This window comes from Lithobates pipiens, unplaced genomic scaffold (assembly GCF_037356315.1).
Source record: "Lithobates pipiens isolate NorthernLeopardFrog02 unplaced genomic scaffold, aLitPip1_a1.2 Scaffold_10, whole genome shotgun sequence".
NCBI lineage: Eukaryota > Metazoa > Chordata > Amphibia > Anura > Ranidae > Lithobates > Lithobates pipiens.
In genome coordinates, this window is record NW_027507686.1 from 123,219,105 (window position 1) to 123,246,826 (window position 27,722).

Genomic DNA, 27,722 nt, shown 5'->3' on the forward strand with positions numbered 1-27,722 from the left:
TTACTTAGAACCCCCAAACATTATAATTTTTTTTCTGCCACCCTAGAGAATAAAATGCCGGCCGTTTCAATACTTTCCGTCACACCGTATTTGCGCAGCGGTCTTACAAGTGCACGTTTTTTTGGAAAAAATACACTTTTTTGAATTAACCACTTGCTTACTGGGCACTTAAACACCCTTCCTGCCCAGACCAATTTTCAGCTTTTGGTGCTCTCACACTTTGAATGACAATTACTCAGTCATGCAACACTGTACCCAAATTAATTTTGTGTCCTTTTTTTCCCACAAATAGAGCTTTCTTTTGGTGGTATTTGATCACCTCTGGGGTCTTTATTTTTTGCGCTATGAAAGAAAAAAGACCGAAAATTTTGAACAAAAACGCATTTTTCTTTGTTTCTGTGATAAAATTTTGCAAATTATAATTTTTTTTTCATAAATTTTGGCCACAATTTATACTGCTACATATCTTTGGTAAAAATAACCCAAATTAGTGGATATTATTTGGTCTTTGTGAAAGTTAGAGAGTCTACAAGCTGTGGTGCGAATCATAAAAAATTGATCACATCTGATGTACTGGTGGCCTATCTCATTTCTTGCGACCGAACAAGTCAGGAAAGTACAAATACCCCCCGAATGACCCCTTTTTTGAAAGTAGACATTCCAAGGTATTTACTAAGATGCATGGTGAGGGTTTTGATGTTGTCATATTTTTCCCACAATTCTTTGCAAAATGAAGATTTTTTTTTTTTTTTTTTTTCCTCACAAAATTTTCAATGTAATAGGTTATTTCTCTCACATGGCATGTGTATACCACAAATGACACCCCAAAATACGTTCTGCTACTCCTCCTGAGTATTACAATACCAAATGTGTGAGACTTTTACACAGCCTGGCCACATACAGAGGCCCAATATTGAAATAGCACCATCAGGCGTTCTAGGAGCATAAATTACACATTTCATTTCTCAACCACCTATTACACTTTTGAAGACCCTGGAGCACCAGGACAATGGAAATGCCCACAAAGTGACCCCATTTTGGAAAGCTAACACCCCAACGTATAATCTATGAGGCATATTGAGTCGTTTGAATGGTTCATTTTTTGTCCAGAAGTTTTGGGAAAATGTGGAAAAAAAATGAAAACGCATTTTTTTTACGCAAAGTTGTCAATTTATAAGATATTTCCAACACATAGCATTTACATAGCAAAAATGACACCCCAAAATACGTTCTACTACTCCTCCTGAGTATAACGATACCAAATGTGTGAGACTTTTACACAGCTTGGCCACATACAGAGGCCCAACATGCAAGGAACACCATCAGGTGTTCCAGGGACACATAGCCTGCACATACCAAGAATTACACCCCAAAATACATTCTGCCGAGAAAAGAGTAAACAAAAGATTACCTGTGGTTTTAGCAGCGCAGTTGTCCACAGGATGATAGCACTGGTCCAGGCAGCAGACAGGGACTTGGTCAGCAAAAGTGAACACAATTTTCCAGGCAACAGGCAGGTATACTGTCTATAGTCAATATTGGCAGCAGGCAGGGATACTGTCCATATACAGTCCAAGGTCAGTGCAGGCAGAGATCGTCAGCATTGCCAAAATATTGGTCCTGGTAGTAGGCAGGAACATGGTCCATCCATGTGGTGTGGTCAGTTCATGCGACAGGCAGAGGCATGATGGTATAGGTCCTACAGGCAGCAGGCAGAAGTAGGGCCTTTTTCAGGACAGAATGGGGATAGGGGTAGAGGCTTCTCCCACCCAAATCTCTTTGAAGCCTCCGAGTCTCCAGACCCTAATCTAGGAATGAGAAAACAAAGGAAATTGTCTTCTTCATCCAAAAAATCTATTCTGGAGCCCCTCACATATGTGAGACCCCTGTTATGAATCCCACTAGTCCACTGAGAGGGTACAAGATCAGTCCAAGAGGCAGGCAAAAGGCATGGTCAAACAGTCCGGGTCAGTTCCAGATCAGGCAGAGGTATGTACAGAATCAGTAGGCAGAAGCATGGTCGAATAACAGTCCAAGGTCAGTTCCAGATCAGGTAGAGGCATAAACAGAATCAGTAGGCAGAGGCGTGGTCGAATAACAAGCCAGGGTCAGTTCCAGATCAGGCAGAGGTATGTACAAAATCAGTAGGCAGAAGCGTGGTCGAATAACAAGCCAGGGTCAGTTACAGAGCAAGCAGAGGCATAAGGGGTTTGAAGGTAAATGGCAGGAAGTGAGGGTTAGGGTTACCATACTTCACTAATAATTCACTAAAGTATGGTAACGGCGGAAACAGTCACCTATGCAGAGGCCTGGTTGGGAAGGGCATTGGGCACAATGATAAGTGGTGTCTCTTCTCACTCCTCGTTTGCTGCACACCCGACATTTTTTCTGATGTCTTCGGCCTGTTGGTTTGGGAGGGATTTTGTCAGGAAAGTGGTGTTCAGAGAGTCTGCTAATTACATCGGATCGAATGTTTTGTGGCGGGCCGTTGGGGTATATAAGGGCAGTGGTGATTTCCTCCTGGTAGCCAAGGAAGGGTATGGGTCTTTCTGTGGACTTACGATAAATGACATATGTGTTGTATATGGCCAAATTAAAGAAATAAATTGAATTTTTTTTATACCACTTGTATGTTCTTCTCATGGCAAGATAGGGTTCGAGCATCTGGTCGTTCAAGTCGACACCCCCCATGAACATGTTGTACTCATGGATACAAGTGGGTTTTTGTATTGGGCCATCCCTCCTGGTGATCTCAACAAAAGTGTTGTTGTGGATCGAAGAAAGCATATAGACATCCCTTCTGTCCCTACACTTCACAGCCAAAATTTCCTCATTCCGTAAACTCGCCGCTTCGCCTTTTCTTAGCCTTTTGTTGACGAGGCTTTGAGGAAAGCCCTTCCGGTTCGTTCTTACGGTGCCACATGCTGGAGTTTGCATTCTATGGAGGTTGCGGAACAGGGGTAAACTTGTATAAAAATTGTCCACATACAGATGGTAGCCTTTCTCAAGGAGTGGGTTTATGAGTTCCCAAACAACTTTTCCACTCGATCCGATGTATTCGGGGCAATTAGGGGGATGTAGCTGGCTGTCCTTCCCTTCGTATACCATGAAGGAATATGTATACCCTGTGGCTCGGTCACACAACTTATACATCTTCACTCCATAGCGGGCCCTTTTGGAGGGAATAAATTGCTTTAGCCCCAGCCTGCCAGAAAATTTTATCAGGGACTCATCCACACATATGTGTTGGTCTGGGGTAAACAACTGGGGGAAAATCTGAGAAAAATAAATTATTAGTGGCCGAATTTTGTAAAGTTTATCAAAATTTGGGTCATTCCGGGGAAGGCACTGGGTATTGTCATTAAAGTGTAGGAATCTCATTATCGTTAGATATCCTGGTCCGGGACATTATTGAGGAAAAGATGGGCATGTGATAGATGGGGCGGGATGACCAATATGCACGTATTTCATTTTTATTGTTTAGTCCCATACAAAATGTGAGGCCCAAAAATTTTTTAAACTCCTCCACTGTTAGGGCTCTCCACTCGTAGGGACGGGCATAAGAGGACGTTGGGTTGCTTGCAATAAATTGTTGGGCATATAGGTTGGACTGGACCACAATGGATTCAAGCAAGTCCTCTGTAAAAATTAGGTGGAAAAAGTCCATCAGGGAAAAATTTTGTGTGTCCACCTGGACTCCTGGGTTGGCAGTGAAAGGGGGAACGTTGGCTTCTCCTGAGTTAGGAGGAAGCCACAAGGGGTTCTGGAGGGAATAGGGAAGGCTGGCATGGGACCTAACCCTTTGGGGCCGAGTTGACACCCCACTGGTACGTGGCCTTTGCCGAGGTACTGTGGTGCCGGTGGATGGCACTGGGTTGCTGGTGGATGGCTCTGCGGTGCTGGTGGATGGTACCGCCTCCTCACCAGTGCGCCTTTGTCTGACGGGCGGACTATCATCTTCCTCCTCTGAAGCTGTCATGGTACCGCTGCTGAGGACAGGCTCGTAGTCCACATCAGAGTCACAATCTGAATATGAGGAGGAATCCGAAGCGGAAACCTCCCCGTTGCTCTCGTCGGCTGCAAGGATATCATATGCCTCCTCAGCTGAATACAATCTTTGTGACATTTTTTTGATCACAAATGGCACTGACAGGCGACGCTGATGTGGCAGGTGACACTGACAGCACTGATCACAGGTGACACTGACGACACGTGGCACTGACGACACGTGGCACTGACAACACGTGGCACTGGAGGCAGATGGGACTGACAGATGTGGCTGGCAGATGTGGCTGGCAGACAGATGTGGCTGGCTGACAGATGTGGCTGGCTGACAGATGTGGCTGGCAGATGTGGCTGGCTGGCAGATGTGGCTGACAGATGTGGCTGGCAGATGTGGCTGGCACTGGCAGATGGCACTGGCTATTTGCTCTGGCTAATTGCTCTGGCAAATGGGGCTGGCAGATGGCACTGCGGCTGGCAGATGGCACTGGCAGGTGGCACTGGCGGCACTGGGGCTGACGGCACTGGGGCTGACGGCACTGGGGCTGACGGATGGCACTGGTGCTGGCAGGTGGCACTGGCGCTGGCAGGTGGCACTGGCGCTGGCAGGTGGCACTGGGGCTGACGGCGCTGGCAGGGGGCGCTGGCAGGTGGCACTGGCGGCACTGGCACTGGCGGCACTGGGGCTGACGGCACTGGCGGCACTGGGGCTGGCGGCACTGGGGCTGACGGCACTAGGGCTGACGGCACTGGGGCTGGCAGGTGGCGCTGGCGGTGGCAGGTGGCGCTGGCACTGGCGGCACTGGCACTACTGGCAGATGGCACTGGGCTGACAGATGGCACTGGGCTGACAGTTGGCACTGGCACTGGGGCTGACAGATGGCACTGGGGCTGACAGATGTTAGTCACAGTATAATTCACAGTGTTACACTCACAGATCCTCTCTCTCCTCACACGCTGTCTCTGTGTGAGGAGAGAGAGACACGGCAATGGGAGATGATCTCATTTGTTTACATTTGAGATCATCTCCTATTGGCAGCTGTGATTGCTCTGTGAACGGCCGCTTTGATTGGCCGTTCACGGCGATCTGTATTCGCCTGTCTCCGGGAGACACGGCGGATACAAAACTTCCGCGATGCGCGCCCCGGCGGCGCGCATTGCGGAAGTAAACACAAAGCCGTCCAGGGATGACCGCCCGGACGAACCCGCCTGCTCTACGCCCGTCATTCGGCTATAGGGCGGGCGGGAGGAGGTTAAAGACAACATTAAAGTTAGCACAATTAACGTTACGCTGAGTAAATTGATACCCAACATGTCACGCGTCAAAATAAAGCCTGCTCGTGGAATGGCGACAAACTTTTACCCCTACAAATCTCCATAGGCGATGTTTAAAAAAATCTACAGGTTGCATGTTTTGAGTTACAGAGGAGGTCTAGAGCTAGAATTATTATTCAGGGCTTGTCAAATTTGCTTGGAATCTAGGAGCCAGCTAAAAAAGTTAGGAGCCAGGTCGGTAACGGCGATCCGGACCTGTCCCTGGTCTGCCATGGAGACGAGTGAGGGGAAGATAGTGCAGCACCCCACCTGTCTCCAAGTCATTGCCCATAGCTCTTAGAGGGACATTTTATTTATTTTTTCAAATGACAATTTTTTTTTAATTGCATTTTAGTGTAAATATGAGATCTGAGGTCTCTCTGACCCCAGATCTCATATTTAAGAGGACCTGTCATGCTTTTTTCTATTACAAGGGATTTTTACAAGGTGTTCAAACCACACATGTGAGGTATTGCCGTGATCGGTAGAGCGAGAGCAATAATTCTAGCCATAGACCTCCTCTGTAACTCAAAACATGCAACCTGTAGAATTTTTTTTAAACGTTGGAGATTTTAAAGGGTAAAAGTTTGTTGCCATTCCACGAGCGGGCGCAATTTTGAACCATGACATGTTGGGTATCAATTTACTCGGCGTAACATTATCTTTCACAATATAAAAACTAAGCTAACTTTTACTGTTTTCTTATTAAATAAATAATTTTTCCCCAAAAAAGTCCGCTGCGCAAATACGGTGTGACAGACCGTATTGTAACGACCACCATTTTATTCTCTAGGATGTTAGAATAAAAAAATATATATAATGTTTAGTGGTTCTAAATAAAGGGAAGGAGATAGGCAGGCAGGGGAAGCTCCATTAGCAATGCTGGTTGTCATACCAACGGCCACCACAAGAGGGTGCCAGAATCCAGAAGAAATCATAGGACCGCAGAAGGCCTCAAAGCCGTGGCCTCATTTGCCGGCCGCCGGCGCAACGGCCCGTCGCTATCACGCCAGGGGGGGTCCACGGAGACAGGATACCCCCAGCTGTGCTGCGCCAGGTCGCTAATTCTAGTCGCAAATGCGACCTGGCGCCCGGGTTTTGTCTAGCCCTGTTATTATTATTATTATTAGAATTATTGACCCCAGATCTCATCTTTACACTAAATCAAAGTAAAAACATTGTGTGGTCCCCCCACCCACTCAATACTAGACCGTTTGGGTAACCCTCCCCCCCCCCCCCCCCCGTGTAAATGCAGCGTCGTGAGGAACGCTGCTGCCAACCCAGAAAAACAGGTCTGCACCCATTGCTGGCTTCTGCCGTCTGCCAAGGGGGGCCTGAACATCCATGGTGCATGCTGGGTCCATGATATCACAAAGGGACGGGGTCACTGTGTTACATAATTCGATGGCCCCACGCCTTAGTAATTTGAGAACTGTCAGGCAGCAGAATGGGCAGATGGCAGGAGCCAGCAACGGGCGCAGACCTTTTTTTATTTTTTATTTTTTTTTATTTTTTTTTTGGGGTCTACAGCAGCGTTCATTGTTGCCCCAGTGACGACACACTTTAGGCCAAAACATACATAGGGCGGAGTTTATAGTGGTGACTTCAGAATGTTTGGCGCTGAGTCATTTTTATGTTTATGATGCATGTTTACTCTTTGTCTTGTAAGTATAATACTTTTATAATGAGTATTGTAGGCATTGCATGAGTGTCCCTCTTCCTCTTTTCATGTAAACCTTGCTCCATACGTTGTGAGTATGTTGCTTTAGGAAGGCGTGCACTGAGAGTATATACTGCTATCTAAAACTTCCAGTGGTTTACGGTTGAAGTCGTGTTGCTTTATCCTGAATGAGGGGGTGTTCTCATCAAGGCACAGTCAGATATTGTTTGACATTGGCAAATGGACATTTATGAATTGTGTGATTATTGTCCAGTTTATTTAATATTTTATTCATGAATTATTAGGTACTTTATGAATTATAGGAATAATGCTATATGTTTATATATTTTGACACTTCACATATTTTACATAATTTGTTTGATAATCTTTTTATTGGATTCACTTATGAATTAGAAGGTACTTTTATGCACTTTAACCAATTAAATACAGGGCACTTAAACACCTTCCTGCCCAGACCAATTTTGAGCTTTCAGCGTTGTCGCACTTTGACAATTGCGCGGTTATGCTACACTATACCCAAATGAAATTTTTATCATTTTTTTCCCCCACAAATAGAGCTTTCTTTTGGTGGTATTTATGCACCTCTACGGTTTTTATTTTTTGCTAAACAAAAAAGACCGCAAATTTTGAAAAAAAATGTTTTTTTTTGTTTGTTTTAAAACTTTGTAAATAAGTAAGTTTTCTCCTTCACTGATGAGGCTGCACTGACGGGCACCGATGAGGTGGCACCAATGAAGTGGCACTGATGAGGTGGCATTGATGGACATTGATATGTGGCATTGATAGGCGGCACTGATGGGCGGCACGGATGGGCGCTGATAGGTGGCACAAATTGTCACTGATAGCTGGCACAGATTGGTATGGATAGGCGGCACGGATGGGCATGGATAGGCGGCAGGGATGAGCATGGATGGGGACTGATAGGCAGCACGGATGGGCACTGATAGGCGGCATTGTATTGTATTATACTGTACTGATGGATGCCAATTAGTGCCAAACAATGCATGCCAATCGGTGATGCCCATTGTGGTCACTGGCATCCATTGTGGGCACTGACTGGCATCCCTGGTGGTCTAGCGTGGCATACCTGGTGCTGGGCATCCCTGGTGGTCTAGTGGCATCCCTGTCAGAGGAGCAGCCGATCGGCTCTCCTCTACTCGCATCTGACAGACGCGTGTGAGGAAAAGCCGATCACTGGCTTTTCCTATTTACACTGTGATCAGCCGTGATTGGACACTCTTTACCGAGATCGTAGTTGCGGGGTGTTAGACTGATACCCCGCAACAACGATTGCCACGATGCATGCCCACAGCGGCTCAAAATCCTGATCACATCATATGACGTCCGGTCAGGATTTTAAAACCACTATGCCGCCGTGTTTCTGCTATAGGGCGGGCGGCAAGTGGTTAAGAGATAGCACAACACACACACTTTCTCTTATATTCACCGACCGACACAGCTCCTCTCTGTAATTAAATGGGTTGTATAGCCTGCCATTAGGAAAACTAGGCAAAATTGTTATACAATACACAGAACTTTTGATCCCACCCCAGGGGGGAAGACCCTGTGCTACCAACCCTCCTCACTGCTCCCAGCAGCTTCAGTTTTTATTTTGCCTAGTAAGGAGAATGACCTAGGAACCCTGCGGGCCCTCTCGGTCCACGTTTTTGCTGCAGGTTTGCTGTTTTTTACGCAAGATGAAAGATCTTGAGATCTTCTATCAACTGCCGGCTGGGTGACAGGCTGGTTAATGATATCCTTGTAGTCTCCCCAGTCCGGCCATCGAGCGTAAGCAGGCCGCAGCCAAGGCTCGGCAGGCCACGACATGCCTCAGTTCCAGAGGTGGTTGGTGAGCTTCAATGCTCCGGGGTATACATATGACCGGGCTACTGCTGTCTGGATTACAGTATACTGGGCCAACAGCTACCCTGTAACTGCACAGGAGTAGGTCTGTGGTGGAATGTCTCCCAGCTCTTCAGGACTGGTAAGTACGTCTCTCCCTGCCTCGGTGGGTTAAGTGGCTGGGCATTACCTGGGGGGTCGATTCGGGGCCCACCTCACCTCCCTATCTTCTCTCCCAAGTCCCTATCACCCCTCCTTCACCCCTCTGAGGGGGGTGGCTGCATGTGCTGCGGGTGGTGTGTATGTATGTGTGGGTTTGCTGTTTTCTCACCTGTGGGGGCTCTGTGCGGCTGGCGTTGGTCCTGGTCCCGGTCTGGGGGGTCCCAAAAAAACGTGTTTGTGGAGGTTGTTCTGGCTGTAGGCAGGCAGCACATTTTTATTTTTTGCTCTGTCACTGCATGGCGCTGTCCGGTGGCCATCTTGTATGTGGGAAAGCCTGTATTCCTCTGGTGAGCTTCAGCAGCCATCTTCTTTAGGATCTCCTATTAGTTGCATTGGCGGCCATTTTCTTGAAGCCTGAGCGCTTTTTTCGCCGCTGTTCTCTTGTGGCAGCATTACATGTGCTCTCACTTGCTGTGCCCTGTGTCCACTGTGTGTACAGGACGCTGGATTTGCTGAACGCTGAAGCTAGCTCTGCAGAACGTTTCACCGCTGTTTATATCTGCTGCAGCTGACACCGTTTTCTCCTCTCCGCAACTGGGAACCTCCTAGAGACTACAGGCACTGCTAGTGGTATTCACAGAACGCCCCAGGGTGGTGAGTTTAGTGCTAAGTACCCTCCAACCCTCCCACGCGGTGGCAGCAGGAGGAGGGTGGGACCTTCACTGTCCTAAGTCCCCTCGCAGGTGGCAGACAGGCTAGGGTCAGCATGGCTTCAGAAACTGGTGTTTCTTACCCGGAAATCCAGGCAACAGCAACCGGGTCGCCTGCGGTTAGCACGGTGCGCATGGACACCCTGACGGCGGTCCTTGACTCCTATGTTGCTAAGATAGAGGCGGCATGTGGAAGGAAAGGTGCGCGTAAGAGGCCCCTGCCCTCCCCCCCCCCCGTTCTCTGGGGAGAGCTCTGATGCAGACTGCGGCTGGTGACCCTTGCTCTGACCTATCCGACGTGGCTGACCAGGACAGTGAGGATGATTCCCTGTCCGGGTCCGGGCGCGACAAAGCACTTGTTGGAGCACTTATCACAGCTGTGCGTGATACCCTGAAGATTCAGGAGCAAGCGGATCCCTCTGCTGATGTACCGGTCCTATGGGAATGGGGTTGCCCGCTTTGAGGAAAGCCTTCTCAAAAAGTGGTCAGCTCCTCCGGTTGCGGACCCCCCAGTATCTAGGTTAAATAAAGTAACCACAATCCCGGTTGAGGGGACTCCTGCATTCAAGGATCCCACAGACAGGAAGGCCGAGGCGGTGTCTCGTTCCTTGTTTACAGTTGTTGGGTCAGCCGTACGACCTGTACTGGCATCCGCACTGGTGTCGCAGACACTGACTGAGTGGGCAAAACTTTTGAAGTCGGTGGTTGTGCAGACTCAGCGTCTGGAGATCCTGGGGTTACTATTGGACTCCAGGGAAGCGAGGGATTTTCTCCCCTCAGACAAGTTGATGACTCTGAGATCGGCGGTCAATCTACTGATGAGCCGCAAGTGGTCGTCGCTCCGCTTTTGCATGCGAGTGCTGGGGCTCATGGTAGCCTCCTTCCAAGCGGTACCTTATGCCCAGTTCCACACCAGAGTCCTGCAGAAGGAGATTTTGATGAAGTGGGACAAATCTCCGTTGTCCCTGGATCGGCAGATCCAGGTGAGTCAACCAGACAGGGACTCCCTGATCTGGTGGTTGAGGTCCCCAGTGATTCGGTCTGGAAAATCGTTCCTTCCTCTGACATGGACAGTGATGACTACGGACGCCTTTTCTGCCTGGCTGGGATAGAGTGATGGGGATTCAGTTGGCTCAGGGCCTCTGGTCGGCAGAGGAATCCAAGTTGCCGATCAGTCTGCTCGAATTGAGAGCGATCAGGCTGTGCCTCCACACATGGTCGATGAGTCTTCAAGGGCGTCTGATCAGGATACAGTCAGACAACGCCATGGCTGTGGCATACATAAATCATCAAGGGGGAACAAGAAGCTCATTCGCTGCCCGGGAGGTCGCTCACATACTTCGGTAGGCAGAACGACATGTACCGGCACTGTCGGCCATTTACATCCCAGGGGTGGAAAATTGGCAGGCGGGCTATCGACAGATGCTGGACCCAGGAGAATGGGCATTGCATCTGGAGATATTCAGGCTGCTGTGCCTGTGGTGGGGCACACCAGATGTGGATCTATTGGCCTTCCGTCTCAATCGGAAGGTACCAAGATTCATGTCCAGGACTAGAGATCTGTGGGCAGACACGCTGGTGGCTCCGTGGGATCAGTACCGGCGGATCTACGCCTTTCCTCCACTAAAACTGTTGCCACGCCTGCTGTGCAGAGTGGAAGCCGAGGGGATTCGAGTATTCTTGGTTGCCCCAGATTGGCCTCAGCGGCCCTGGTACGCAGACCTGGTGCGTCTGGTGTCAGAAGCTCCCTGGCAACTGCCATTGCGAGTGGACCTCCGATCTCAAGGTCCAATCTTTCACCCTGCTTTACCATCGCTGGCTTTAACGGCATGGCTGTTGAAAGTCGGTGTTGAGGAACCGGGGTCTGTCGGACTCGGTGATTCCAACTATGTCGAGGGCTCGGAAATCTTCTTCCAGGAAGATATACCATCGTATTTGGAAGGCCTATATCTCCATGTGTGAGGAGAAAGGGTGGCATCCACGCTCTTTCTCTATATCCAGGATCCTGCTGTTTCTTCAGCAAGGTGTAGACCAGAAGTTGGCGTTGAGCACCATCAAGGGGCATATTTCAGCTCTGGCTGTCTTTTTCCAGCAACCCCTGGCGTCTCACTCCTTAGTGAGTACCTTTGTTCAGGGGGTGCGACATGTAGTCCCTCCGGTGCATCCTCCGTTACCTCTGTGGGATTTGAACCTGGTGTTGTCGGCGCTTCAGAAGGCGCCGTTTGAGAATATCAAGGAGATTCCCTTGTTGACCCTTTCACAGAAAGTGGTCTTTCTAGTGGCCATCACATCGGCCAGGAGGGTTTCAGAATTGGCTGCCTTGTCATGCAAGTCGCCTTATCTGGTCGTCCACAGGGATAAGGTGGTGTTGCATCCGCAACCATCCTTTCTACCAAACGTGGTTTCGGCTTTTCATATCAATGAGGACATTGTATTACCATTGTTGTGTCCTAAACCGAAGCACCCCAAGGAGGTGGCCCTTCACACTTGCGTTGTGGTTAGGGCTCTGAAGGTGTACTTGTCTGCCACAGCCCCCTTTTTGAAGTCAGACTCACTGTTTGTTTCGGTGGCTGGTCCTAAGAAAGGCATGGTGGTCTCGTCGGCCACCATTTCCAGGTGGATCAGACAGATTGTAGTACAAGCCTACGAAGGGGCAGGTGCCCCCCTTTCCAGTCACGGCCCACTCTACAAGAGGGCCTTCCAACACCAAGCGTCTGCCGCTCAGGTGTGTAAGGCGACGACCTGGTCGTCTGTCCATACGTTTACCAAGTTCTACATGGTAGACGTCAGTGCATCGGCTGATGCTGGGTTTGGCCGCAAAGTTTTGCAGGCGGCCGTTTAGTTGCAATTGAGTTTTTTTCCTGTGGTGTTTTTTTTTTTGTTTTTTTTTGTTTTTTTTAATAAAAACGCAGTACAGTTTTGTTAATGCACTGTTGCATTACCTCCGCAATGTTGCGGTTTTGGGGATCGCTCCTGTTGAGGATACCCGGTTATATGGTGGAATTTTTCCACACACTGCTGTTTTTTGTGGGTTTAGTTAGCTTCACTAGTTCCCACTTGCCATGGAGGATGAAGTTTTTATGCTGTTTTTTTCCCACCCCTCGTTTGGCACTACACGTCCAATTTAGTTACAGAGAGGAGCTGTGTCGGTCGGTGAATATAAGAGAAAATAGGATTTTTGTACTCACCGTAAAATCCTTTTCTCTGTAATTCACCGACCGACACAGCACCCACCCCTCCTTTTTTATTTATTTATTTATTTTTTTCTACGTTATACTGCTTGTTGACGTACTGAAGCTTCTGGGAGCAGTGTTGAGGGTTGATAGCACAGGGTCCGCCCCCCTGCGGCGGGATCAAAAGTTCTGTGTATTGTGTAACAATTTTGCCTAGTTATCCTAATGGCAGGCTTGACAACCCATTTAGTTAGAGAGGCGCTGTGTCAGTCGGTGAATTACAGAGAAAAGGATTTTAAGGCAAATACAATAATCCTATTTTACTAGAGTTGCACGATTGTGGCTAAAATGAGAATCCAAATTTTTTTGCTTAGTAGATAGATCACGATTCTCACACGATTCTCGCGGCATAATCTTTCACATTAAAACAAAAAAAATTGGGCTAACTTTACTGTTTCGTGTTTTTTTTATTTTATTTTTTATTTTATTTTTTATTCATTGAAGTGCACTTTTTCCCAAAAAATTGCATCTGAAAGACCGCTGGGCAAATACAGTGTAACATAAAATATTGCAGCAATTGACATTTTATCCCCTGGGGTCTAGAAAGTCTTATCTAAGCCAGAAAATCAGCTACTTTTTTTTTTTTTTTTACACCCACTTTTAGGAGCGTTTTTTACAGCTTAAAAATACCTCTCCATGTTAGCCTATGGCCTCACTCCCACCAAGGCATTTAGACGCTGTAAGTGGCATAGGCGTTTTTAACCACTTCCCGACCGGCGCACGACGATGTAGGTCGGCAGAATGGCACGGGCAGGCAAATACGTCTATTTGAAATTGCCGCCCTGCCATCGCGGCAGCGCGCGCGTGCTTGTTGGGACCCCCATGAGTCCGGTCGTGGGTTCCGCGGACTCGATTGCCGCGGGGATACCCGCGATCATCTCACAGGGAGGCTGAACGGGGAGATGCCGATGTAAACAGCATCTCCCCATTTTGCCTAGCAACAAGTGACACTGATCTCTGCTTCCTGTGATTGGAGCAGAGCTCAGTGTTCACTAACACACAGCCCAGCCCCCCCACAGTTAATAGCACGCCCCTAGGACACACTTAACCCCTACACTGCCACCCCCTGGTTAACCCCTTCACTGCCAGTGTCATTTACACAGGAATCAGTGCATTTGTATAGCACTGATTGCTGTATAAATGACAATGGTCCCAAAAATGTCCGATGTGTCCGCCATAATGTCGCAGTCACAATAAAAATCGCCGCCATTACTAGTAAAAAAAAAAATATTAATAAAAATGCCATAACGCTATCCCCTATTTTGTAAACGCTATAAATTTTGCGCAAACCAATCAATAATCGCTTATTGCGATTTTTTATTTTTTTTTTAAATTTATTTATTTATTTTACCAAAAATATGTAGAAGAATATGTATCGACCTAAACTGAGGAAAAAATATGTTTTTTATATATATTTGGGGGATATTTATTATAGCAAAAAGTAAAAAATAATGAGTTATTTTTAAATTGTCGCTCTTTTTTGTTTATAGCGCAAAAAATAAAAACCGCAGAGGTGATCAAATCCCACCAAAAGAAAGCACTATTTGTGGAGAAAAACTGACGTCAATTGTCAGTTAAAGCAACGCAGTGGCGAATCGTAAAAAAAGTGGTCTAGTCTTAAGCCAGTAAAATGATCCGGTTTGAAAGTGGTCAAGCTCCAAAAAAACAAAACAAAAAAACGAGGACCAGAGCGTTCTGAGGCTCCATCGCTAGAGCTGTGAAAAGGCCAGACACCAGTAAAAGGTGTTAAACGTGATTTAACGAGGCTTAACGCCAGTGGCGTAACTAGAACCTTCAGGGCCCCGATGCAAGAAACCATGAAGGGCCCCCCTGAACCCCAGCCAGGTCACTTCCTTCCGAGTCCGGCGGCGGAACTCCAGGGCATGGTCCCAGGTATGACCTTTGTGAGCCCTGTAGTTCCACCACTGGTATCAGCAGTTTTTATTTATTTAATTTTTTACATTTTTAGGTGCCCCATTGGGGGACTGTCCCTAGACAGGATTGGGTCCCCGTCCCCAGAAGAGATGAGGTCCTTTTCTCCACAGCAGATGAAGTTACTGCCCCCAGGTGAGAAGGGGTCCTTGTCCCCACGTGAGAAGGGGTCCCTGTCCCCAGGGGGATATGGAGGGGGTATGTAATAGTGTGTGCTAGATGCCTATGCTGCTGCCGGCCATATGTAGAGGGGGCTGCACGGGCCCCCTGCATCACAGGGCCCGGTTGCGGTCGCGACTGCTGCACCCCCTATAGTTACGCCCCTGCTTAACGCTGTGAAACGTCTGCCGTTTCTCTGTCTCTATTCAAAATCAATGGTTCCCTATGGGAGCCCATTGATTTGAATAGAAGTCACACCTGAAGTTGGATCAAGATGATCCGACTTGCGGTGCAACTTGTGTGCTGATAATCTTGAAGGGGAACCCCACCAAAATTTAGCGTGAGGTCCCCCCCAAGATCCATATCATGCCCTTATTGCACGCAGCCCGGCAGGACAGAAAAGGGGGGGCCCTCAACATGGAGGGGTTGGTTCTTTGGGGCAGGGGGGCCTCCTTCTCCCCCCCAACCCCAAAGCACCTAGTCCTCCCCAACATGGGGACAAAGGCCTCTTCCTGACAACCCTTGCCCGGTGGTTAACAAGGGGGCCCCCTGGATCTCAGTCCCCCACCCTAGGTAAATGAGTATGGGGTACATTGTACTCCTACCCATTCACCTAAAAAAAATTAAAAATAAAAAGTCAAAAATAAACACACTACATGGGTTTTTAAAGTATTTTATCAAGGCAGCTCTGGCTCTTCTACCTCTTCTGGCGACGTCTTCTCCATCTGCCAGTCCTTCTCCCCTCTCTGCGATGTCGTCTCTCTCTGCTATCTTCTCGCTCTTTTGTCAGGTCTTCTCCCTCTGTTTTTCCTCCGATGTTGACTCAACGCGATCTCCCGGTGTAATGCTGGGTCAGCCGTGTGCAATGACTTATATTGTGACATCATCCCCATTCATACACTGGGTGATGACACTCACATCATCTGGCGGCCCCGCCCCATGCCAATATAAGTCATTGCACATGGCGGACCCAGAATTACACCGGGGGCTCGCGTGGAGTCAACATTGGAGGAAGAACAGAGGGAGAAGACCTTGCAAAAGAGCAAGAAGATAGCGGAGAGAGAGGACAGCGCAGAGGGGAGAAGAACCGGAGAGGGGAGGACCGACAGAGGGAGAAGACGTTACCAGAAGAGGATTTTGGGGGGGGGGGCTTCACGCTTCAAAATGACGCCCGCTCATGGAATGGCGACAAACTTTTACCCTACCCTTAAAAATCTCCATAGGCGACATTTAAAAAATTCTACAGGTTGCATGTTTTGAGTTACAAAGAATGTCTAGGGCTAGAATTATTGCTCTCACTCTAAAGATCGCGGTGATACCTCACGTGTGTGGTTTGAACACCATTTTCATATGCCACAAGGGGGCAAAGCAAAAGCAGGTGTATACAGGACTGTAAGCTAACCATTTTATTTAGTGACAGGGACTTTGACTAGCGTTCAGAGAGCTTTAACAAAGCCTGTCCGATGCCTTGTTTTGAAGCAAGTGGAAAATTAGCTGTTAACAGGTACCCGACCGGCTCAGGTCTTTTTATGGGGAGTACTGGTTCCCCATCAAAAGCCGCCAGAGGGCGCGCGCCTGCTGCACAGCAGGGAACCCGATGCGTGCACGAGAGCCAGCACGGAGATTTGTGTGTGTAAACACACAAATCACTGTTCTGTCAAGGGAGAGGAGACATGTTGTTTGTTCCTACTAAGAAGGAACAATGATATGTCTCCTCTCCTAGTCAGTCCTATCCCCATACAGTTAGACCACACTGAGGGAACACACATTTAACCCCTTGATCGTCCCCTAGTGTTAACCACTTTTCTGCCAGTGACAGTGCACTGAACTCAGTATAAATGTCAGGGGTCCCAAAAATGTGTCAAAAGTGTCTGATCTGTCCGTCGCAATGTCGCAGTACCGCTAAAAATCTCAGATCACCGTCATTGCTAGTATACATTTTTTATTTTATTTTCATTTTTTTTATAAAAATACCATAAATCAGTGATGGTGAACCTTGGCACCCCAGATGTTTTGGAACTACATTTCCCATGATGCTCTACTACACTGCAGAAGGCACAAGCATCATGGGAAATGTAGTTCCAAAACATCTGGGGTGCCAAGGTTCGCCATCACTGCCATAAATCTTTCCCATAGTTTTGTAGATGCTATAACTTTTGCGCAAACCATGCTTATTGTGATTTATTTATTTATTTATTTTTTCCAAAAATATGTAGAAGAATACACATCGGCCTAAACTGATGAAGAAATTTGTTTTGCTTTTTTTTTTAAAATTGGGGGATATTTGTTATAGCAAAAAAAAAAAAAATATATATATATATATATATATATATATATATATATAATATACTTATAAGCTAAAACTATATATGTATTTTAAAAAATTGTCTCTTTTTTTTTTTTATAGCGCAAAAAATAAAAACCGCAGAGGTGATCAACTACCACCAAAAAAAAGCTCTATTTGTGGGAAAAAAAGGATACAAATTTTGTTTGGGTACAGCTTCGCACGACCACGCAATTGTCAGAGCGACGCAGTGCCAAATTGTAAAAAGTGGTCTGGTCAGGAAGGGGGTAAAATCTTCCAGGGCTGAAGTGGTTAATGTGTGTTGACACCGAAGCAAGTGTAAATGAGCTCCAAGTGTGGATTTCTTTCTTTTTTTTCAGTTTTAGACATGCAGTTATATATATCTTTGAATTTTTTTTTTTTTTTTTAATAGTTCTTTTAACCCGTACGTTTCTTTTTTTAAATTTTATTTCTAGACATCTGCGCATTAATAAATTTTAGTTTTATATCGCTTTGTTTGAATCAAAAAGTTTACCAAGACTCCATCACAGGATGGTCCTGTGGGGGTCTTAAAGGTATAGCAGTGCCACGTCCTACAAAACAGTTTTAGATCAAAAAGCACATAAGGAAGAAATGGACTTTGTAGGCACCAGTTATAAAAATAATATAGTTTATTAAACACATAATACAAAAAAGGATTTTTCATTAAAAGATTATTTTGCAAAATAAATACATGGGTAACTTCCACTTCACTCTTATCTGTCATGCTCAGCAACATGTGGGCCACTTCACTAGTGTATCTGGGTCTGGACATTTTGGCCTCTAAATTTGTAGCTACAACTAGGCAGGCAATGGCAAAAAACTCTGGATAGCCGCACACCAGAAAGGCTTAAAATCCTGTGTTTTTATTAAAAATCGGGGGTCACATCACATTAAATGATCCACAGCATGGAAAAGGGTACAAAAATTCTAACGCGTTTCACACTGGAATCAGTGCGTACTCATAGCTCCTATGATACAACTAGTGCGACTTACAAGCAAAAAGAGCACCTGATTGTCAGCGACTGCTTCAATTACTACCAGAAAAACTGGTAGCGTTCGCATGGATCCGGCCTGACTCTGCGAAGGCTGCAGCTATGTATGTTGTGTTTTGTAAGTGACAGTGATCGATTGATACTGCACTTGGGTGGGCTGGGCTGGTCGCAGAGGCTAAACGTAGGGGCTGGCAGGTATCTGGGCTGGTCCCGCTAATGCTGCATTTTTGAGAAACCTAAACTACTGGGGACTCTAGTATAGGAGATATTGATCCGTTCAGACACTATACTAGTAAGGGAGGTGTATGGTGTGTGGGTGGGTGTTGACACTACTGGCACTAATCTTAGTTTCATAGTTAGTAAGGTTGAATAAAGACACCAGTCCATCCAGTTCAACCTGAGTGTCTACAATTGTCCCTATCCCTGTACATTACACACTCAAATTGGTCCCTACCCTCAAGGAGCCCACAATCCAAGGTCCCCATTCATATACTAGGGCCAATTTTGGACAGAAGCCAATTAACCTACCTGCATGTCTTTGGATTGTGGGAGGAAACTGGAGTACCTGGAGGAAACCCACACAGGCACAGGGACAACATGCAAACTCCAGGCAGGTAGAGTCGTGGTTGGGATTCGAACCAGCGACCCTTTTTACTGCTAGGCGAGAGTGCTAACCACTACATCACTGTGCCGCATAATCTGACGCTGCCTGGGACAGAAGTTGACCCTTACTGACGCTAACACCCCTTTCACACCAGGGCGTTTTACAGGCGCTATAGCGTTAGAAATAGCGCCTGCAATCCGCCCTAAAGAAGCTGCACCATTGTGTGTAGTGTGAAAGCCCCGAGGGCTTTCACACTACAGCTGTGCGCTGGCAGGACGTCAGAAAAAAGTCCTGCCAGCAGCTTCTTTGGAGCGGTGTGTTTACCGCTCCTCCACTGCTGCTCCCCATTGAAATCAATGGGGCAGCGCTGTAATACCGCCGGCAAAGCGCTGCTATTGCGGCGTATTGCCGGCAGTTTTAACCCTTTCACGGCTGCTAGCGGGGGGTAAAAGCGCCCCGCTAGCGGCCGAAATGCGCCGCAAATCCGGCGGTAAAACGCCACTAAAAATAGCGGCTTTTTACCGCCGACGCAATGGGCGGTGTGGTGTGAAAGGGGTCTAAAACTTAAGTGATGTCACCTGCCAGGTGATCAGGGGCTTAAACCTTTTTTAGGTTATATACGGCGGGTACTCTGATGCTATAAAAAATGAACTAACCAGCGTCAACCGTGACATTAATACTGTGATCACTGGTGACAGGGGTGAAAGGGTAAACTAGGGGGCAATCAGGGGGTTAAAACCTTTATTAGGTAATATAGGAAACTAACCAACTGGCTAACTAGCGTCACCTATGACACTAATATGGCGATCAGAAAATAGATCTATTAGTGACACTGATGACAGGGGGTGAAAGGGCTAACTGGTGGGTGATCAAGGGGTTAAACCTATATTAGGGGGTTAATGGGGGGTACCCTAAAGCTACCTGGGCCTACTACAAGCTGCCCTAACGCTGATTAGTGTCACAAGTGACACCAATGCAGTGAAAAAATCTGAGAACTGCAATTGGTGATCAGGGGTGAAATGTGTGATGTGTACTATGTCAGTGTAGTGTGTACTGTGTCGGTGTAGTGTTGCTGCAGCTCACTTTTAGTCCCCTCTCTATGCTCTGGAACCGAGAAGAATTCCAGGACGGGAGGTGACATCACTTCCTCTGCTTGTGTTTACAATTCACAAGCAGAGGAGGCATTTCATTGGTCAGAACTGATCAGCAGGTCCAGGCCAGAAATCATTGACCTGTACCTGAAGACTGATCGGTTCTGCAACGAATCCGATCGCTGAGGGCCCGCGCCATTCTGCCAACGTATATTGGCGCGAGCTGGTCGACAAGTGGTTAACCTTAATGCATAGAATGCATAAAATATGATCTTAGCAGTGGTTGGCAAAGGATAGTCCACATCAATAATAGTATCTGTGATGTAAATTTGCATTATGTTGTTGTACACAGCTTAGGAGCTTGCATTTTTAGATACAGAATTGTTTATATATACGTATAATAAAACACGATTTTATATGAGACTTTAATTCTGTAGTTATTGTATATAATATATAATTTGACACCTAAACACCTAAAAACCCCTTATGATTTGGTTGGTAATGAGGAATTACCTCATTATTAGGTTTTATTATATTTCATGAGAAACCACACATTTTAATTTGATATATTACTGTAACGGCTTAGTGTACCTTGGAGGGGGGGGGGGAGGGAATGAGCCCTGCCAGAATTCACCGAGCCCTCATCTCCTGTTTACTCTGCTCTCACTCGGCTCTCACGTCACACACACAGTCCCGGCATTGGACCATTGTTCTGTCAGTCACAGGAGCTGGTTCAATGCCGATGGCGGAGGCGGGACTGTGTATGTGACTGCCAACTGAGAGCCGAGTAAACAGGAGATGACGACTTGGTGATTTCCTGCACTGCATTGATGAGAGATGGTGAGGCTACAGATGGGCATTAATCAGGCTGCATTGAGGCCACAGATGGGCATTAATCAGACTGCATTGAGGCTGCAGTTGGGCACTAATCAAGCTGTATTGATGCTGCAGATCAGCACTAATCAGGCTGCATTGATGGGCACTGACCATTATTTTGCTTTAAAGTGGTTTATTTAACCAAATGCTGACCGCCACTCGCCGATATACATTGGAAGAATGGCACGGACAGTCAAATGGGCATACAGGTACGCCCCTTTAAATTTGACGCCATGCCATCGCGCTGGTCGGGACCTCCGGGAGTCTGATCGCTGGCCCCGAGGACTCGAACGCTGCGGGGATACCCGCGATCATCTCCTGGGGAGATGCTAATGTAAACAAGAATCTCCCCGTTCTGCCTAGTGACAGTGTCACTGATCTCTGCTCCCTGGGATCGGAGCAGAGATCAGTGGCATGTCTTACACAGCCACGCCCCTCCCACAGTTAGAAACACTCCCCAGGACTCACTTAACCCCTTCCCTGCCACCTAGTGGTTAACCCCTTTACTGCCAGTGTCATATACATAGGAATCCGTGCATTTGTGATTGATTGTGGCTGATTGCTGTATAAATGACAATGGTCCCAAAAATGTGTCAAAAATGTCCGAATTTTTTTTTTATATATATATTTTTGGGGGATATTTATTATAGCAAAATGTAAAAAACAATGCATTTTTTCCAAATTGTGGCTCTTTTTTTTTTTTATAGTGCAAAAAATAAAAACCGCAGGGGTGATCAAACACAACCAAAAGAAAGCTCTCTTTGTGGGGGGGAAAAAGGACATCAAGTTTGTTAGGGAGCCACGTCGCACGACCGGGCAATTGTCAGTTAAAGCGACGCAGTGTCAAATTGCAAAAAGTGCTCTGATCTTTGGCATGCAAAATGGTCCGGGGCTTAAGTGGTTAAAAAAAAATAATTTCCTGAAACATCCCTCTGAAGGTGCGTGTTATACGCCTGTGTGTGATATAGAATTTATTTGTGTGTATATATATATATATTTTAATTTTTTTTTTTCAAGGTCCATTTTGAAGCTGGTACTAATACATCAGTTCGCTGACTTATGAAAACACAATGCCACATGGAAGACTGAGGGTTTCCCATGATGGGCTGTGGGACAAGCAAAGTGCTTCCTGAGCATCCAAAGAACATTCAGCTGGACTTGGTAAAAAAAGTGGAGCCCTACTTAATGCCAAAAAATGACCAATATAAACATTTTATTACAGACTATGGCAGAATAGAGACCAAAGGAGGTTCTCCAACAACACCATATCCTTGTGGCAACCAGCATGGCCACCCAGAAACTGCTGATCCTCGAAGACATAAAGTAGCTAAATATAGAGCAAAGTTTGACCAAAGAGTGACTGCAAAATATGATATTAAGGCTCTTATCGGTAGAGGAAGTTTTAGCCGTGTTGTCAGGGTAGAACATAAGGCCTCCAAACAACCATATGCAATTAAAATGATTGAAACCAAATACAGAGAAGGCAGGGAGGTGTGCGAGTCGGAACTTAATGTGCTTCGACGTGTGCGTCATACAAATATTATCCAGTTAATTGAGGTCTTTGAAACACAGGAGAGGGTATATATGGTAATGGAATTGGCTACAGGAGGAGAACTTTTTGACCGCATAATAGCCAAGGGCTCCTTCACAGAACGAGATGCCACTCATGTGCTACAAATGGTTTTGGAAGGGGTTAAATACTTGCATACTCTTGGAATCACACATAGAGACTTAAAACCTGAAAACCTCTTATATTATCATCCAGGAACAGATTCTAAAATTATGATTACAGACTTTGGTCTTGCAAGTGCACGAAAAAAAGGAGATGACTGTTTAATGAAGACAACCTGTGGAACACCAGAATATATTGCACCTGAAATTCTGGTAAGGAAACCTTATACCAATTCTGTGGACATGTGGGCACTTGGAGTTATATCTTATATTCTGCTTAGTGGAACTATGCCTTTTGAAGATGATAACAGAACACGTTTGTACCGACAAATTTTAAAGGGAAAATACAGCTACTCTGGAGAGGTAAGTGCCTCACGAGCATTACATGTCTCCAGTTACAAATGTTTTTTTCTCCCATCATCTTACAGGACAGCAATTTGGAGGCATGCACTTATTACAGGAAGCCACATCGAGAACCCTTTACAGGAAACCTTTTAATGGGAGAAGTACAGTGGCTGCCATTGCTGACCACCTTGTAAGAATACTTGTTGCTTGGCCGATATGGGCTTCAGTTCTATATGATCTACTGACTTGGAACAACCCTTTAAATGGGCAAGTCCGAGTGAAGTCAGAGCTCCTGGAATGCATATTTGTTAATGCCTTAGAAAGTATTTAAAGTGTAACTCCACTTTTGTTGAGGAAAAAACATTCCCCTCTGGGTGATCTATGCACATTCCAAGAATTTTTACAAACTCTGTTGCAGATTCTTACCTTTTGCTATTTTGAAGAAATCCCTGTGTGTTTTTCTGTGCACCTGTGCTAAAGATCACTGGGGTTCAATGGCCTTTTTAAAGACATTATCTAGCAAGGCCTAAGTAAATAGTAAGGAAAATGTAGAAAAATATAATAAAACAAATGTCACTGTAGAAATATGAACTTGGCCAACCTTAAAATTGGACAGTGTCAATCAGTAGAGCAGTGGACAGTGTCAGTAGAGCAGTGGACAGTGTCAGTAGGGCAGTGGACAGTGTCAGTAGGGCAGTGGACAGTGTCAGTAGGGCAGTGGACAGTGTCAGTAGGGCAGTGGACAGTGTCAGTAGGGCAGTGGACAGTGTCAGTAGGGCAGTGGACAGTGTCAGTAGGGCAGTGGACAGTGTCAGTAGGGCAGTGGACAGTGTCAGTAGGACAGTGGACAGTGTCAATAGAGTAGAAGTTGGTGTCAGTAGAGCAGAGGTTGGTGTAAGTAGGACAGTAGACGCTATCAATTTGTTTTTTATTTCTATTTTTTTTTTGTAACTATTTTTTTTTATTACAATTTTTTTCAGGGGACCTGTTGGGGGGCTTTGGGGAAATATCAGGGGTCTATACAGACCCCCCAACTTCTTACATTTGAAACAGAGAAAGGGACTGAGGACAGAGATTTCCTAGTCCCTTTCTCTGTAGCCTCCGCTGCACTAGACCGTGAATGAATGGGAAGTGCTCTGTGCTGAGTGTCTTCCTTTCACAAACTGAAAGTAATTGTAAAGTTTCAGTAATAAATAATAAGAAATAATTATCCTCTCTCTTATAGAACAATATTAATTGTGGTGTGTTTTTTATTTTTTTAAATTTTTTTCTAAATAACATCGCTTAGTTCCAGCAGCTTTGTGCGGTCAGATGATCTTCTCTGCTCTCATTCCTAAGCACAGTGAGTCCGGTGGGAGGGGCTTATAATCCTCATTGTGTATGTAGTATACTCAGTCGTTTAAGGCAGGAGAGGAGGGATAGGTAGCACAGCAGAACAGGCCTGAGCCCAGCTGATTTACACAAACCATAGAAATGACAGGGAAGAGGGAATGGGAGGTGGGAGAGATACAGACATGCTGCAGAGAGAGCAGGATGATGGAGGAACTTAAACTGACCACGCTATCATGGATCAGAGGCCATGATTAGCGGTGTCAATTTACAGACAGGAACACGAAGAATCAGCCAGGTATTTTACAACATGGAAAGGACTGAGTAACATTGCAAGCGCTGTATGCAGTCTATTCTGCCTTAAAGAGGCAGTAACATAACTTTTTCTTTTTTTTTTAAGTGTGCAAACGCTTGAAGCATAGTAAACACAGTTTTACTATGTAATTAATAATCTGTAAAAATGGGGTATCTGGCGCTACCTAATATTGAAAAAAATATAATAAAATGATAAGCCCCAGTGTTTCCAACAATCCAGGTATCACATCAATTTAGTAAAATAGTGTACATTTAACCTTTCTATATCGGTTATCGGTTTAATTACGTATATACTACACTGTGGAGGCTATATTTTTTTCCTATGAGGAATATTTTTCGTGATTTTGCACTATTATATACATTAAATTTGGAGTATATGTTTACAGATTTTACAGTTATATTACATTTGATTTATTTTTCACATATTTGCACCTTATAACTTGATGAATTCATTGTATGGAGTTTATTAGTGTTTGGAAAACTCAACACCTAATAGTACTTATGCGATTTTAAACATAAATAGCATTGAGTATTATATTATTATTTTGCACTTATTCTTGCACTAAGCACTTTCTATGGGCATTTATAGCCTTTTTGACACAATTTACTATCTTTATATTGTAGGGATACGGTAACTAAAATACTTATAACCGATATAGAAAGGTTAAATGTACACTATTTTACTAAATTGATGTGACACCTGGATTGTTGGAAACACTGGGGCTTATCATTTTATTATATTTTTTTCAATATTAGGTAGCGCCAGATACCCCATTTTTACAGATTATTAATTACTTGTGAAAACCCCTTGTGGGGATTTCTTGGCTGGGGGGCTGCAACCTATTTTTTCTACTTCTTGTATTACATAAGCGTGTTTTTATTTATATTTATAACAATTTTACTATGCTTCAGTCATGAATGATAACAGTCAGTACCTATCACTGACTGCATTCGTTCAGAAAAGTTCATTCAGGATGGAGAGCTGGGAATGGGCCAGTAAATATGTAATTTACTGGCCCCTTCTCCCACTCTCCATCCTGTAACATCCCAGCAGCAGCTGGCGGAAGAGGTGAGGAGGGGAACCCCGCAGAGCTGCAGGGGGGGGGGGGGTCCAAGGGAACACACAGGGATGGGTATCTGAAGAAACGGTAACCAATGGACACAATCTACCCTTCACCTGCACGCGATCGATGGATTGTTGACCCCTGGCATAGAAGGATGAACGCATGTGTGCTCTGTGAACATTTGGAAGTGTGGTGTCAGCTGACTTATGAATTAAGTAAGTAAGTAATTGCAGTTTGCTGTCTGTTTCACAAGAATGTGACCAATCTGGTTGACCTTATTTGTTCTCAAGGCTAGTATATTAAGAACTCTGTATACACTGTCTGTATTCAAGTTCACAGTGGGTTTTGTTCTTTCCCACTTCAGCTTTTAACTGTCAATGGGGGTTATTTACAAAAGGCAAATCCACTTTGCACTGCAATTGCACTTGAAATTGCACTGAGTGCAGTTGGAAGTACAGTCTCTCTAAATCTAAGGGTTAGATCTGAAATGAGTGGAAGCTCAGCTGATTTTATCATCCAATCATGTGCAAGCTAAAATGTTGTTTTTTATTTTCCTTGCATGTTCCCCTCAGATCTACAGCGACTTTACTTTCAAGTGCACTGAAAGCGCAAAGTGGATTTTCCTTTCAGAAATAACCCCCAATGTGTCTGAAGAAGGAGCCAGTGTTCTGCAAGCCTGCACTTTTATATGTTTAGTAACTCATCGGGACACATGCACTTGTCCTGGGTCTTCTAGGGAGCATCCTGGTATTCTTGTGCAATATTTATTGTCCTCATTCCAATTATGATAAACATTCTTTTTCTCGTACAGTAAGAGTGCTTTAACACTCAGACTGTACGAGCGTTAGCCCGAAAAGCGCCGCTGCCGAATTGATTTAAATGGGCAGGGGCGGTGAAGGAGCAATGTATACAGCGCTCCCGCACCGCCCCAAAGACGCTACTTACACAACTTTTTTTCCCCTCCTGCAAGCGCACCACTCCAGTATGAAAGCACTCTGGTTTTCACATTCGGGTGGCACTGGAGGCATTTTTTAGGCACTTTACAGGCGCCATTTTCAGCACTAAAATGCCTGGAAAAACGCTTTCAGTGTGAAAAAGGTCTAAAGGACATGGGCATAGAGTTAGAACACTGGTTATACACAGCTATCCACCTAGAAATGGTGGACGACGAGACCGCCAGGATCAGAAACTTGCATTAAGCACCATTAAGGGGCAGATATCGGCTTTGCCTGTCTTTTTTCAGTAACCTCTGGCTACTCATTCATTGGTGAGTACGTTTGTTCAGGGGGTTCGACATTGGCCCCTCCAGTTCGACCACCGCTGCCTCCGTGGGATTGGAATCTTGTGCTCTCGGTGCTTCAGAAACCACTGTTTGAACCCATTCGGGAGATACCCTTGTTGACACTCTCTCAGAAAGTCTTTCTAGTGGCTATTACCTCTGCCAGGAGTGTTTCTGAGTTGGTGGCCTTGTCATGCAAGTCTCCCTACTTGATCCTCCACAAGGATAAGGCGATGCTGCATCCGTAAACTTCGATTCTTCCAAAGGTTGTTTCGGCCTTTCATCTAAATGAGGACATTGTGCTCCCGTCCTTATGTCTTCGGCCGTCACATCCCTAAGAGGTTTCTTTGCATTCTTTTTATGTGTTCCGGGCTCTGCGGGTGTATCTGTCTGCTATAGCTCCTTTCTGGAGGTCAGACTCGCTGTCTGTATTGGTGGCTGGTCCGAAGAAGGGCCTGGCGGTCTCATCCGCAACCATTTCTAGGTGGATCAGACAGATTGTGGTTTATGCTTATGCCTTAAGGGGGCACGCACCCCCCTTTCCTGTCAAAGCACATTCTACCAGGGCAATTGGTGCCTCCTGGGCTTTCCGACATCAAGCGTCTCTTTCCCAGGTGTGTAAGGCAGCGACCTGGTCGTCCGTTCACACCTTGACTCAATTTTACAAGGTTGACGTGAGCGCATTTTCGGATGCATGCTGCAGCCGCAAGGTTTTGCAGGTGGCCGTCTAAGGTTGCAACTCCTCTGTTGAGGAGTTTTTTTGTTATGGGTGGAGTTTATTTTCTTGCTGTTCCC

At 45.8% G+C, this 27,722-nt stretch overlaps 1 protein-coding gene across 1 annotated transcript in view; it reads left to right on the plus strand.

Moving 5' to 3' along the window:
• The window catches only part of PSKH1 (protein serine kinase H1), a 130,059-nt gene that overhangs the window by 51,288 nt on the left and 51,049 nt on the right, over positions 1-27,722 (plus strand). The window contains exon 2 of the mRNA XM_077457925.1: positions 21,942-22,958. Within this exon, the coding sequence (XP_077314051.1) occupies positions 22,023-22,958 (936 nt within the window). The 5' untranslated portion in view covers positions 21,942-22,022. The remainder of the gene's footprint in view (positions 1-21,941; positions 22,959-27,722) is intronic.